The sequence below is a fragment of the Equus asinus genome, chromosome 22 (genome assembly GCF_041296235.1).
Source record: "Equus asinus isolate D_3611 breed Donkey chromosome 22, EquAss-T2T_v2, whole genome shotgun sequence".
NCBI classification, from domain to species: Eukaryota; Metazoa; Chordata; class Mammalia; order Perissodactyla; family Equidae; genus Equus; species Equus asinus.
This window is the reverse complement of record NC_091811.1, coordinates 40,823,492-40,837,324: the sequence shown is the minus strand read 5'-3', so window position 1 is coordinate 40,837,324 and position 13,833 is coordinate 40,823,492. Positions and strand designations below refer to the sequence as shown.

General features: G+C 43.4%; 1 protein-coding gene and 1 long non-coding RNA gene across 12 annotated transcripts in view; one reads left to right on the top strand and one right to left on the bottom strand.

Annotated features, from left to right (window-relative positions):
• The window catches only part of DNM1L (dynamin 1 like), a 46,327-nt gene extending 45,906 nt beyond the window's left edge, over window positions 1–421 (bottom strand). For 2 of the 11 annotated variants that reach the window (XM_070494685.1, XM_044775315.2), the window contains exon 1: window positions 173–407. In XM_070494685.1, coding sequence (XP_070350786.1) covers window positions 173–274 — 102 coding nt within the window. In that variant the 5' untranslated portion in view covers window positions 275–407. Of the gene's footprint in view, window positions 1–172 lie in introns of all 11 variants that reach the window. The other 9 variants (XM_044775310.2, XM_070494684.1, XM_044775314.2 and 6 more) reach the window with 6 other exon arrangements.
• A 150-nt stretch (window positions 422–571) lies between these two features.
• Window positions 572–13,833, top strand: part of LOC106846944 (uncharacterized) — a 92,551-nt gene continuing 79,289 nt past the window's right edge. Inside the window, exons 1-2 of the long non-coding RNA XR_011497014.1 lie at window positions 572–691; window positions 1,126–1,218. This is a non-coding gene — a long non-coding RNA (uncharacterized lncRNA). The remainder of the gene's footprint in view (window positions 692–1,125; window positions 1,219–13,833) is intronic.

Below are 13,833 nucleotides of genomic sequence, written 5' to 3'. Positions count from 1 at the left end.
CCCGGTGCACCGCACCCCAGGGCGGGCAGGCGCGGCAGAGCCCGGGGAGCTCCGGAGCCCCCAGCAGCGCCCTCCTCCCACAGGCCGCAAAGGCCGGCCCCGGAGCGAGCGCTGCCGCAGCCCCGACCAGGCCCGCGCCCCGGCCTGCGCGGACGCCGCCCTGGTCTCTCACCTGCGTTCCCACCACGACGATCTGAGGCAACTGGATGATGTCGGCGCCCACCGTGTTGAAGACGTCCTGCAGCTTGTTGATAACAGGAATTAGCGCCTCCATGACTCGGAAAACACGGGACCCCTGTCCGACCGGCCGCGGCAATGAATGGGGCCGGGGCCCACAGCCCGCCTCCCTCCTCTTCTCCTCCGCCCTCTCCTCGGGAGCCGGCACCCATTGGGCCCCGCCCGCCCGCTACCTGCCCCCTCCCGGCAGGCTATGCGCCAAGAGGGAAGTGGAGAGTAACAACGCCTGCCGGGAGGTGTAGTTCTGGGGCGGAGCAACGCCAGGGCCTACGGCTTCCAGAAGGCTGAGCGGCGAGGGCTAACCCCGAGCTGCGTAGAGGCAGGTGGGTGGGTGCTTGGGGCGGGAGTGTTTCTCCGGCTCTTGTCAGAACACTAGGGAGCCAGGTCCGGAGAGTAGGAGGAAAGAGACACATTTATGCCTGTCCTCGAGGCATAATATGTGTAAAAATGCCAGGTATGAGTATGTGTTAAGTACAGCGGAGTCTCTTGATTATAAGAGATGTCATTTTCTTATGAGGACGCTTTCTCTGGAAGGGCGGGTTGGAAAGGCTGAGAGAATAGCTCATCGCCTCAGACACCCCGCCAGGTGCAAAAGATCCCTAGGCTGATACTAGAGGGGATGGGGTGCTAGGTAGCAAAAATTCAAAACCAGCTCAGGTTAGAACACTCGGGTTCTCCAGAATATTTGTTGAAATGTGTTCAGAAAAAATCTTAACAGTGTCAAGAGTTTTAGAGGGGAAGGGGTGGGCCCTTGTTCTCTCTGTTTTGTATAAATCTTCATTTACTGTGGCCGGATTTCTGGCAAAGTGGAGATCTGATAACTGCCTTACTAGGTTTTTTGCTGAGTGGGCCTGCTATTCTATTCCTAAATGTTGTTTTTCTTTTTAGACAGAGCATATGTCTCTCGCCCAAATATCCAAAGGCTTCCTATCGCAAAGTAAAAAAATAAAAAGGTGACCTTTGAGCAAGGACCTAAAATAGGTAAGGAGAAAGACTCCTTCCCTACTTTATTTTTCTAGATAGTATTTATCTCTGTCTAATGTGCTATATATTGAACTTGGTTACTGTCTCCTGCCGCTTGCTAGATTATCAGCTCTTAGAGGCCGGGGATTTTTGACTGTTTAATTCATTGATGCATCCCTAGCTCCTAGAAAGTGATAAACAAGATAGTCCTAATCTTAGTCCCCTCTGAGTTTACAATCTAACAGATTATGACCCCATTATAAATAAAGGCGTAAAGTGCTATGACTGGGTGTATTATGGAGCACATAATGGGAGCACTTTTTCTATGGGGGAGGGGGAGTGAAAGTTCAAACAAGACCTTCCTAGAAGTTGCTGGATTTAATCTCCATGAAGGCAGGGATCACCTGCAGTAGTGGAAGTTGTGCACTACACAGTGTCAGTGGGTACCATTCACCGGCACAGCCATACACAGTAGCCCTGGGGAATATGCTCAATTTGTTCAGCAGGACACGTGGTAGGTACTCAATAAATATTTTTAAACAAATGAATGAAACGTCATCTCAGCTAAGACCTGAAGGTCCGCTAGTGGTGTTTCGGCATCATCAAGTTATATGAGCATTCCCTTCTCTTTGATTCCTTTTTCAGAAAATTTCGGAGACAAAATTTCAGAACTGCAAAAACAGAGAGCAGACCAAAGACGTTTATTCCAAGTCCTTTTATTTTCTACCCAAGATGATATTGTATGATAGTCAGATGTTACCCACTTTGCTTCTCAGCCCTCTGTTGATGGAGCTTTTCTCTTCTTTTTCTCTGAGCAGTCTGTGTTCCTTCCCTGAAGAGAAGGCCAACAAATGGAGAGGGTGGGCTCATGGTATAGCTCCGTGGGCAGAACCAGTAACTGCTTCATAGGGACAGGGTGCCCTGGGGCAAAAATGATGCAACTACAACTATTTTTTCCTTATTTGGGGCGCCAATAGACATATTCTTTTCCTATTTGCTAATGGTAAAATTTAAAAAGCAAGCATACATGTGTTCCAGAAAGAGAAATGTCATGAATTTTGCATGGCATTATATATTTCCATTTAAATTATAAAATGTCTGTTAGAATGGAACACACAGAGCCTGGTGTTAACATGCTTCAGGAACGATAGTGGCTACTTTTTAATTCTATCTTTTTTTAGAAGGAAGAATAATTAAATGGCCAATGGTTAAAAGTCCTCGTATCACCCCACCACCACCACCAGTTAGGTTTAAACAGAATAGTCCAGTACCTGTCTGGACGCTAGAGCATCGAGTTCATCAGACACAGAAGAAAAGAAAATTGTCTGAGGCTGCAGATACAGGAAGTGCTGAGGCCTTGAAAACGCGTGGCTCTAATGTGATAACGTTTTTTTTTTAACACAGGCAGGATACTCTATGTGCAGTGTATTTCACTGGAAGCAAACCAATGTGGGTTTTCACATTTTAAGTTCACAACACTCTTGCTTATGGGAAAGCCACTTAGCCAATAAGTATGTCTTTCCTCATCGAAAGTCGGATAAAGTCTTTCTCAGTGGGTTGCTATGAAATCACATTAAGCCATTAACTGGTGCTGTCTCCAAAGGCTTTTTTTTTTTTTTTAAAGATTTTTTTTTTTTCCGTTTTCTCCCCAAAGCCCCCCAGTACATAGTTATATATTCTTCGTTGTGGGTCCTTCTAGTTGTGGCATGTGGGACGCTGCCTCAGCATGGCTTGACGAGCAGTGCCATGTCCGCGCCCAGGATTCGAACCAACGAAACACTGGGCCGCCTGCAGTGGAGCGCGCGAACTTAACCACTCGGCCACGGGGCCAGCCCCTCCAAAGGCTTTTTTAAGAACTCTTCTCCTTCAGCCATCCCACTCTCACTGTAAGTTTGTGATTAATAATCTAGGCAGGACAGTTTGGCTAAAAGTCACAGAAATTGGGGCCCAGCCCCGTGGCCGAGTGGTTAAGTTCGTGCGCTCCACTTCCTTGGCCCAGGGTTTTGCTGGTTCGGATCCTGGGTGCGGATGTGGCACTGCTCATCAGGCCATGCTGAGGCAGTGTCCCACATGTCACAACTAGAAGGACCAACAGCTAAAATATACAACTATGTACTGGGGGGATTTGGGGAGAAAAAGCAGAAAAAAAAGAAGATTGGCAACTGTTATTAACTCAGGTGCCAATCTTAAAAAAGAAAGTCACAGAAATTTAGTCAAGCTAACTGGCTCAAAAAGAGGAGTCAGTTACTTGTAACCAAAGGGCTAGCATGACCTTGGTCTCAAAAATACCTGGAACCAGGGACTCGGGCAGCATCAGAATTCTCTCTACCTCTTATCTCTGCTTCCCTCTGCATCATCTACTTCATTGTCTCAAACCAAGTTACTCTTGTGGATGAGATGAGCCCTGTGGAGGCCATAAGGGATCTCATTGTAAGCTGCCTCCAGGCAGATGAGGTTGAGTGAATCTGGGGAGGAACTGAAACTGTGTTTCCACCCTGTTTCCCTGGTATATGAGTTTCCTATTGCTCCCTTAACAAATTACTACAAACTTAGTGGCTTAAAACAACAAAAATGTTTTATCTTACAGCACTGTAGGTCAGAAGTCCAACTCAGGTCTCACTGGGCTAAAATCAAGGTATCACCAGGGCGGCATTTCTTTCTGGAGCCTCCGCAGAAGAGTCCATCTCCTTGCCTTTTCCACATTTGAGACCACCCACATTCCTAGCTCTTGACCCCCTTCCAACATCTTCAAAGCTAGCAATGTCACATCTCTTCAATCCTTCTTGTGTCATCCCATCACTTTCTGACCACATCCAGGGAGGGTTCTCTGCTTTTAAGAACCCATCATTAGATTGGCCTACCTGGATAACCCAGGACGCTCTCCCCATCACAAAGTCCATACCTTGACTCAGGTCTCCAACGTCCCTTTTGCCATATAAAGTTCTCAGGTTCCGGGGTTTAGGGCATGGATGTGTCTGAGGGACCATTATTCTGCCTACCACAGCAGGTTAAGGTGACTGGTCTGGGGATGGACCTGACCCAAGCAGGAGCTTTTAGAGGCCTTCCCTGAGAATTTTTTAACTTGAATTAACCAGAGAATTTTCTGCCTCTGGTTATGGAACTATAAGGATGTGATTCTTTGTCTCCAGAGATCATGTTTCCTACCACAGGGAATAAATTGGCTTTGGAGAATAAAATAGACTCCTTTTTCACTGTAAAAAAAAAAAAAAAACTTCCCAAATCCAACAATTGCCCTATACTTCTAAATGTACATATGTAGCACATAATCTAGCAATTCAAATCCCCATAGTTTATTTCTTCTTCTTTTCTCTGTTGCCCTTTTCACACAATATTATTAAACTATTATTTATTGAGTACTTCCTGTCTGTAAGGCACTGTGCTGAGCATTTTACAATTGCCTCTTGGGAAGGGTTTACAGATTTGGAAACTGAGGCCCCAGGGCTTTAAGTAGAGTGATAGATTTACATAGCTAGTATGTGGCAAAGCTGGGATCTAACAGACTATTTGGCAAACTCTTAACCTCTACACGTACTGCCACATTTCTTCATTCGTTCTCTCATTTACTCAACACATATTTATCAAGTACCTATTAGGCATGTGGATCTTAGGCAGGCATTATATTTACCTAAGGGAGGGAGAAAGAACTGTGACATGACAGTAACATGCCCTTCCCCCTTAGCCAATAGTGAGCTCCCTGACGGCAGAAGTGGTGTCTTATTTAGCTAGTGGTCTCCACCACCTAGTATGATGCTTGTTCCATAGTACCACTCTAGTGGACTTAGGGTTTCCTTTTCTTTTATTTGGAAAGTCTGGAATAGCAAGGATTTAAGCAGCTCTGAATTGGTCCAATTGCAACCAGGATTTGCAATCAAACCCAGCCAAAACATGTGATGCTGGCCTGGCATACGACTCCTGATCAGAATAGCTGCCAAATTACTGTATGGCTGGCTTCATTCTAACTTAAAGTCCCTAATGAGAGAAAGTTTATTTTGAATTAAATTAATAACTGGAAATTATTTTAATAATTCTTGCAAAAGATCATTCAGACTACTTTTTAATAACGTAAGTGTCCAATATCATTTTATGCCAACTTTTTTTTTTTAAAGATTGGCACCTGAGATAACAACTGTTGCCAATCTTTTTGTTTTTTCTGCTTTATCTCCCCAACCCCCGCCCCCGTACATAGTTGTATATCTTAGTTGTGGGTCCTTCTAGTTGTGGCATGTGGGACGCCACCTCAACGTGACCTCACGAGCAGTGCCATGTCGGCGCCCAGGATCCGAACCCTGGGCCGCCGCAGCGGAGCTCGCAAACTTAACCACTCGGCCACAGGGTCGGCCCCTATGCCAACGTTTTGATCATCAATCATAGCCAAGCTGCCATTATACATGCCTTGAAAGCATAGCGGAGCATGCAGATCTAACGTTAATATAGAATATACAACTCTGATCGGGTCGCCTCTTGTTATATTTTAGAAACTGCCTGTATTTTGCAAAGACAATAAAGTAAACAGCTTTAATCAATTTGCACTACTCCCTAGGCCTCAAGCTTAACACATACTTTGTTAGCAGGTGTAGGAAATTGTCAGCAGATGGTGGAATCCATCAGGTGGTTCAGAAGCCAACAATTGAATCTGGTGAGATACTGACAACCCATTAGAGGGCAGTGTGACAACACAATTAAGAGTAGTAGAGGCATCTCATCTCCCTAGACTATTTTCTTCCCTTTGCTCCACATCCAGACACCAATGGAACTTAGCCTTTCTTTTAATCCTCCCACCCTCAAAACATGCGGCATATGTTGCTGACTATTTGAGATAATGGAGTGATTTTACATCACAGTAATGCCAACAACCGGAAATTGCATGTTAGACATCCGTGTTCTTAAACTACTTCACCTGCCCTGTCTCTGGAACTTTCTCATTAGCCTCTTTTCTTTACCACTGTATTCCAGGTTCCTAAAATGTTATTTGGCATTCTTAGAAGCTCCTAAGATCTCCTTTTTCCTCTGTTTTCCAGGCTTCTTTTTTATCTCCCTCACACCAGTTCAATTAGCTCACTCTTTATGGTGAAGAGGAGTTTAGCTTTTTAGCTCTTAGTTACTTTTGCATATCCAACAGCTCTACTAATACCTTGTGATAAACAAAGGGACATCTACCCTGGATTTCTTCCTTTAGCAACCAGGTCTAGTAGAGACTTAGAACATCCTTCCTTTCTAATTCCGCAGCCAGTCGGTCTAACCAGTAGCGGGCAGCATGAGTCAATTTAAGTGGTTTTTTGGGTTTCTGTTTGTTTGTTTTGCTGAGGAAGATTCACCCTGAACTAACATCTGTGGCAGTCTTCCTCTATTTTGTATGTGGGACACCGCCCCACTGTGGCTTCTGAGGACGGGTGTAGGTCCGTGCCCGGAACCAAACCCAGGCCACCAACGCAGAGCGCACCGAACTTAATCACTGGGCCACAGGGCTAGACCCACAATTTAAGTTTTAACAACCAATTTTCTCGAAATGCCATATAGCCGTGAAGGATGGCAAGACTTACACATCAGTGACAGAATTAGTAAAATTGGTGAATAATGCAGTATACCTTAAAGTACTAAGTGCAGCATCTATAACATGTATAAAGGTTTATCCAAAAGTTGACTTTTTGTTTCTTTCTGATGACTTTTATTTATTCTAATTCCTTTTCAGTTACTGAATGTTTGACCAAATGGATGAGTGGATAGATAGATGGATGGATGAATGAATGATTAACTAAGTGTTTTGCATATTAAATATACTTCATCTGGGCTAGTCAGGGACTAACAAGTTATTTTAGAACTACTACAGCAAAAGGAAAAAAGTTCTGAATTAATCATCCTCTTTAGGAAGCCATGACCTTACTCCCAACCCCTGATCTATGAAATAGGAATAATAATATAACTACTAAGGATGTGACGTACCACCAAAACAAAAGAAAGTTTTTAAACAGCATGAATAGTACTGTAAGTTAATGCAAAGGTAGAAAATGATGTACCCCAAAATCCAGACCGTGGTCTTGAATGTGTGCCACTATTCACACCAGTAGCAAAAACAAAAACAAACAAGATTAAAATGAAAACAGAAGAATGGGCATTAAATATTATGTTAAGAACTCAAGATGGCAAAGGTGAACAAAACACATTCATTGGCATTCCTCAAATCTCCTTTCTTCTCATTCCCTCCTCTCAAGAAGAAAACAGGCAAGTAACCAGAATTACTATCATAGAAGTCACCACATTGGAGAGGGACCTAACCTGAGCTTCCTGGATTAAAGGATGAATAGGAGTTGACCAGATAAAAAGGAAGAGAGAGAACTTCCACACCAGGCAGAGGGAGCAGCTTGTACAAAGGTAAAGAGGAAGGAAAGGACGTGATACATTCTGGATGCTTTAAATAGTTTAGTGAGGCTAAGTATAGGGCAAGAGGGTCTGTGAGAGAATGGTGAGGGGCAAGGCTAACAGCTGGTCAGTCAGAGGTGAACTCATGACAGTGAAGAGCTAGAGGTGTATCTTGAAGGTAATGGAGAAAATCGGCAGAGTAGGTAAAGAGACACATGATCTTACGAATTTTGTAAAGATCACCCCCAACCCACTGGATTGGGATGAGGTAAGGGAGAATGGGAAACCAGATAGGGAGTGTTGCAGTAATTCAAGTCAGAGATGATGGTAATGTACACTAGCGTGGTAATAGAGGAGGTGGAGACACCTGGACAAATATAGAATCGATGCAGTCGTCCAGAGAATATAAAGAAGGAAAAAAAACGGCCAAGGGCAGAATGGGTAATAGGAACATTTAAGAGGAGAGAGAGGAAGGATGTTAAAGAAAGAAACCATAAAACTAAAAGGATAAAAGGAAAAATAAAAGAGAGAATGGCGTGTTCAAAATGTCTTTCAACCTCCTTCCTGTGGGCCCTTCTTTGCTTCAGAAGCTGAAAAGCTAAAAACATTTCCCAATTCTTTGCAACTAGTGTCCCAGATATAATTTTAGTCCTATAAAACAGATGCATTCACCCAAAGCTTAAATTTTGAACTAAATTGTCAGAGGATGGAAGAGTTGCATAAGGCATCCATTTTGCTTCTGTAAATCATAGGAGGCATGACGTGGTTCTGGAGTTAATGGTTCTGATGATGCTTTCCTGATTCTCAGAGAGGGGCTGGGGTGAAGAGATCCCGAGAGCCAGCTCCTGATTGTGGTAAATATGAGAGTAACTGTTGGTGACCCAATTTTGTGGCATTGTTCTGGGAGTCATGCACTGCATAATGATGTTTCGGACAAGGACAGACCATATATCCGACAGTGGTCCCATAAGATTAGTACCATATAGCCTAGGTGTGCAGTAGGCTATACCATCAAGGTTTGTGTAAGTACACTCTATGATGTTCCCACAATGATGAAATCGCCTAATGATGCATTTCTCAGAATGTATCCCCATCGTTAAGCAAAGCATGACTGTAATTCCAGGATATCTAGCCTAGAGCCTGTTTTTCTAGTCATTCTAACAGATTCATAAGCACCTAATTCCATGTATTAAATTTCTTTATGCAAAAACTTGATAGATGAATGTATTCATTTCCTAAGACTACTGTAGCAAAGTACCACAAACCAGTTGGTTTAGAACAACAGAAATTTATTCTCTCTTAGTTCCAGAAGCTAGAAGTCCAAAATCAAGATGTCACCAGGATTGGCTCCTTTTGAGGGAGAATCTGTTCCATGCCTCTCTTCTAGCTTTTGGTGACCCCAAGCATTTCTTGGCTTGTGGCAACATACCTGTAATCTCTGCTTCCATCTTCACGTGGTGATCTGCTCCCTGCATGTGTTCATGGCATCTTCCTTCTGTGCATGTCCGTATCTGTGTCCAAATGACTTGCTTTTATAGTGACATCAGTCATGTTGGGTTAAGGCTCACTCTAATGACCTCATTTTAAGAGGAGACAGAAGAGGGATTTTAACTGGAAGGAATTTTAACTTGATTACCTCTGTAAAGACCCTGTTTCCAAATAAGATCATATTCTGAGGTACTAAGGGTTGGGACTTAAACATATCTTTTGGGGGGAACACTGTTCAATCTATAACAAGGAGTATGACAGGAACATTTGGTATTCATTAAATATCCGTATGGTTCTCATATTTCCCAACCTCCTTTGCAGTTTGCTTGGGGCCCTGTGACTAGTTCTGCAATAACTGGGAACAGAGGTAGCATGTGTTTCTTCTGGGCTGGGTCAGTGAAAAGCCTTGTTCAACCCTCTAGCTTCCTTCTCCTGCTTTGGCAAACTTGAAAGCCACATGTTGAGAGAGTAATGTAGCAAGACGGTCAAGCCTCAGTCAGCCTTCGTCCCTGAGTGTCTCCGTGGAATAGAGTCCCCTGCCAAAACATATTAGACATGTAACATGAGCAAGAAATAAATCTTTGTGGTGTAGAGACACTAAGATTTAGAGGTCTCTTGCAGAAGTTGGTGTTAATTATCTTCATTAAGCAGCCTTACCCTGATGGACACATTCTTGGAGAAGTTCCTGTCCTGGGAGTTCAGTTTGTGTCCTGAAGTAGGCTTTTCAAAGCATCTGCTAAAAACAGTGTGCTTCTCTCAGCAAAGAATATCTAAGAATAAGAGTATAAAGAGGAGGATTGGCAATAGTTAGCTCAGTGCTAATCCTCCTCAAAAAAAAAAAAGTATAAAAATCTCTATGTATCTGTGTTAGTCTGCTGAGGCTACCCAAGGCTTATACCTCTGGCCTGTGTACCTGATCCAGAGGTTCACTAAAAGCCACTTTCCCACCCTCACCCCCACCCCGCTTGCCGATTGTGTGTTATAGATCGCACATCTCACTCTCCACGTCCCATGATACAGCGTTAGCATGTTGGTGATATTTAGATTACTTTTATCACACCCAAACTAGGGTATGTCCTCAAGCTAGGAGGTTCTTTGAAGGCTGTTTTTACATTTTTTTTTCCACCTCAAAGAAAGGGTGGAAATGAATTTTAAAAATAATAATGAAGGGTAAAAAGGGGAAGGTAAGTCACCTGAACTCTGTTGACACCTTGTCAAATCCCTTGCCCTGGAAGTAATTACCATTAAGGTTTCTTGTGTGTGCTTTAGGAATTTTCCACACATGTGTAAGTGGGAGTAGCATCATATTGTTTTACAATTCATTTCTTTAAATTTTCACCTACTAGTTTGTAGGCATCTTTCCAAATCAGTGTGTGTAGCATCACCTCATTCTTTTTAACACCTGTAAATGTTGTTTATGATTTGGTTTGTTTTTAAAATAGCACTGGAGGGCTGACCCGGTGGTATAGTGGTTAAGTTTGCGCACTCTGCTTCAGCAGCCCAGGGTTTGCAGGTTTGGATCCCAGGCACGGACCTACACATGGCTCATCAAGCCATGCTGTGGTGGTGTCCCATATACAAAATGGAGGAAGTCTGGCACAGATGTTAGCTCAGTGACAATCTTCCTCAGGCAAAAAGAGGAAAATTGGCAACAGATGTTAGCTCAGGGCCAATCTTCCTCACCAAAAAAAAAAGATCCACTTGTCCACTTTGTAAAGAAGAGAGATGGTAAACAAACAAACAAACAAACAAACAGAAAACCTGCAGTGGTGCCTCAAAAGGCACCCACACTGATAGAACTTGAAAATTATTGTTGGAGTGAGTACCAAGAAATGTTCCTTACCTAATGTAATAATCCATGGATGATGGGGGATGTGTGGCCTTAGATAGGCTACCTATCCTTTCTGAGCTTCAATGTTTCCATCTGCAAAAAAGACAAATGTTTCTTGCCAGAGAGTTGTGGTAGAATTTGATGAGATAATGCATCTACCTGGTAAGGTGGAAATGGTGTTTTGGGGAGGAGTATTCTGTATTCTCTAAAGCATGGGTTTTATAGGCAGACAAAATATGCTTGAATCCAAGTTCTACTTACCAGTTCTAACCTGGGATGAATGATGTAAGCTCTCTGAGCCTCAGTTTGTTCATCTAGAACATACATGAAAGAATAGTGGTGAGATTTAAAACAAAATAATACATATAAAGGGCTTAAAACAGTGTTTTTTTCATAAAATGTGCTCAATAACAGTAGCTATTAGTGTTGTGTGGCCCTTGAAGCCAGATAAACCTGGGCTTAAAATCTACCTTGGCCACTCCTTAGATATATGTCCCTGAGGAGTTCTCTTAAAGTTCTGAGCCTCAGTTTTCTCATCCTACTCTATCAGATTGTGAGGATGAAAGAGATGCTTCATATAGTCCCCCAAACATGGTAGACACAGACGCTTAGCACTGTGTTCAGGTCTTTGAATGGGAACCCACATCAGCTACTTCTCTCTTTCCTTCCTAGCTCTTCACTTCACAGATGAAGTATATTTAAACTCTAGTATAGGTGTGTTGAAGAAAGGTTTTAAAGTCAGAAGCCCTGGTGCCCTTTTGTCATTGTCAAATCTTTGAAAGTCCTTTCTACGGGTTCTGTCTTACCCTACAGCTCTGAAGAAATGAAATGAGGTGTAATGAATAGTGATAAAACACCCTCAGATCAGAACACTAATCGTTTAATTATTTAAGCAAAAAAATGCACAGAGGCCTTCTTTCTTCAAGGCATACATTTTCGCAGAAAATCAGTTTCTGAAGTTATCAGGTAACGACTAACACCGGTTCTATTTCTCCATTGAATTTACAAGTTCAATAGGAACACGAATCATAATGACATGTTGTGGGGGTGAGGAGTGGTTTTTGGGGGCCCCAATTCATAGCCCCCAATCATCCAGTCATCCCCAAGGAATGGCAATGCTGAGGAATATCCTAGGAAAATGTTAAGCTAGAGAAATAGAGATGGCTCTGAAAGACAAAAGTTTAGCAGTCATAGTTCAAGACTATTTAAGGACAGTGATCCTCAAACCTTGCAGGTCACAGATCGTGTTCCCAGTCCACTGGTATTTAGGCTATTCTTGTCTCTCCATGAGTTCCCAGATTTCATAGATGAGATAAGGAGTCACTTTACTCGAGGGACCTTATTGCTGAATACTCACCAACTACAGACTGAGGACAGAGGGACACTACTTGAGGTCCATAAAGCATTCTAGCTAGATGTCATTATCCTTCCATTTGGACCCAAGGGAAATAGCACAAGAAAGGGGACAGACGAAAGGAGGAGAGGGTTGTAGGAAAGTAAAGGCTCTGGAGCAGGGCCTCTCAACTTCAGCACTGCTGAGATTTGGGGCTGGAACATGCTTTGTTATGAGGGCACTGTCTTCTGTACCACAGGATGTGCAGCAGCATCCCTGGCCTCTACTCACTAGATGCCAGTAGCACTATGCCCCTCCCAGTTGTGACACCCAAAACTATCTCCAAACGTTCCTGGAGATGGAGAAGAAAGGAGATAGAAAACCAGGTTGAGTGCTCACACTGCCCTGGAGTGTGAGGAGGCAAAGACTGGGAATACACCCTGGCCACCCCCCAGTTTCCTTTCTCCTTTATAAACGTTTTACTGCTTTAGAAAGGCTTTTTGTGGATCCTTTCATTCCTTTCTCGTTTTCAGCTGGATAGCTCTCTCTGTTTTCATTCTAGTCACCCTGACACAGGCTGAAACTTACCCCAGAGACACTCAGTGAAGCCTTTGGGTTGCTGGGTGGAGAGTAAGAGGGTGTGAGGTCCCAGAGAGCAAGCCAGAGCATTGAGATCGCATCTGAACAGGGCTCATGGCCTAAGTGTAACCCTGAAGACTAATGTTCTTCCCTCACTTTTAACTATCACAGTGGTTCATAAGAATGGGGGTGGGCAGGTAGAGGAAGAGGGGATGAATCAGAATCATTTGTACAGAAAATTATACATCTTTGTCCACCTGCCAGCGCATGCCCCAGGCACAACAAAATTGCAGCAGTGGGCTAGGTATGCATTTTTCAATGCACGTCCCACACGATTCTCAGGTGTTACTTCCTCCCACTCTCTCCTCTCAGTTGAACCACCTGCCTGTGAAGTTTCCAGTGACATCTAACCTCAGTCACAGAGGGAACGTTCAATAGCAAGTTAAAGATGTTCTTTGAAGCATTACTTAAACTAGTGAAAAACGAGGAATAGCAAATTTGATAAATTGTGGTGAAGTATAAATTAAATAATTCATGTAAAGTCCTTAGAATAGTGTCTAGCACATAGCAAGCCCTCAAATGCTGACTATGACTATGTAAAACTGCTTTTGAAGATAAAGTGCTTAGAGTATGATGTTAAATGAAATTAACAAGACCCCAGGCTAGGTATAGTGCATCCCTATTTTATAAAGAGATATCTATAATTTGGGGATCCCAGCTCAAGACTGAGCTGTGGTGCTCTATCCCTTGGATTCAGTTATGACTGGTGAGGTGGACACACTTGCGGAGTTTGCTCTGCTGTTCTTAAGGGAAGGAGAATACAAGGACAGAGTCGAGGGGGCAAAGGCAATTGACAGGACCATAGGGCAGCTGCATGGTTGACTGTTCTTCCCAGCAGAGCTGGATGAAGGGGTGGGCTAGCAGGGGAGCCACTCATGTTGCCATTGTATAAAGGATGCTAAAGTATCAATGAGCTCTAGTCATGATGGAAAAGAGTGCTATGGAGAAAATTGTATATTTACTC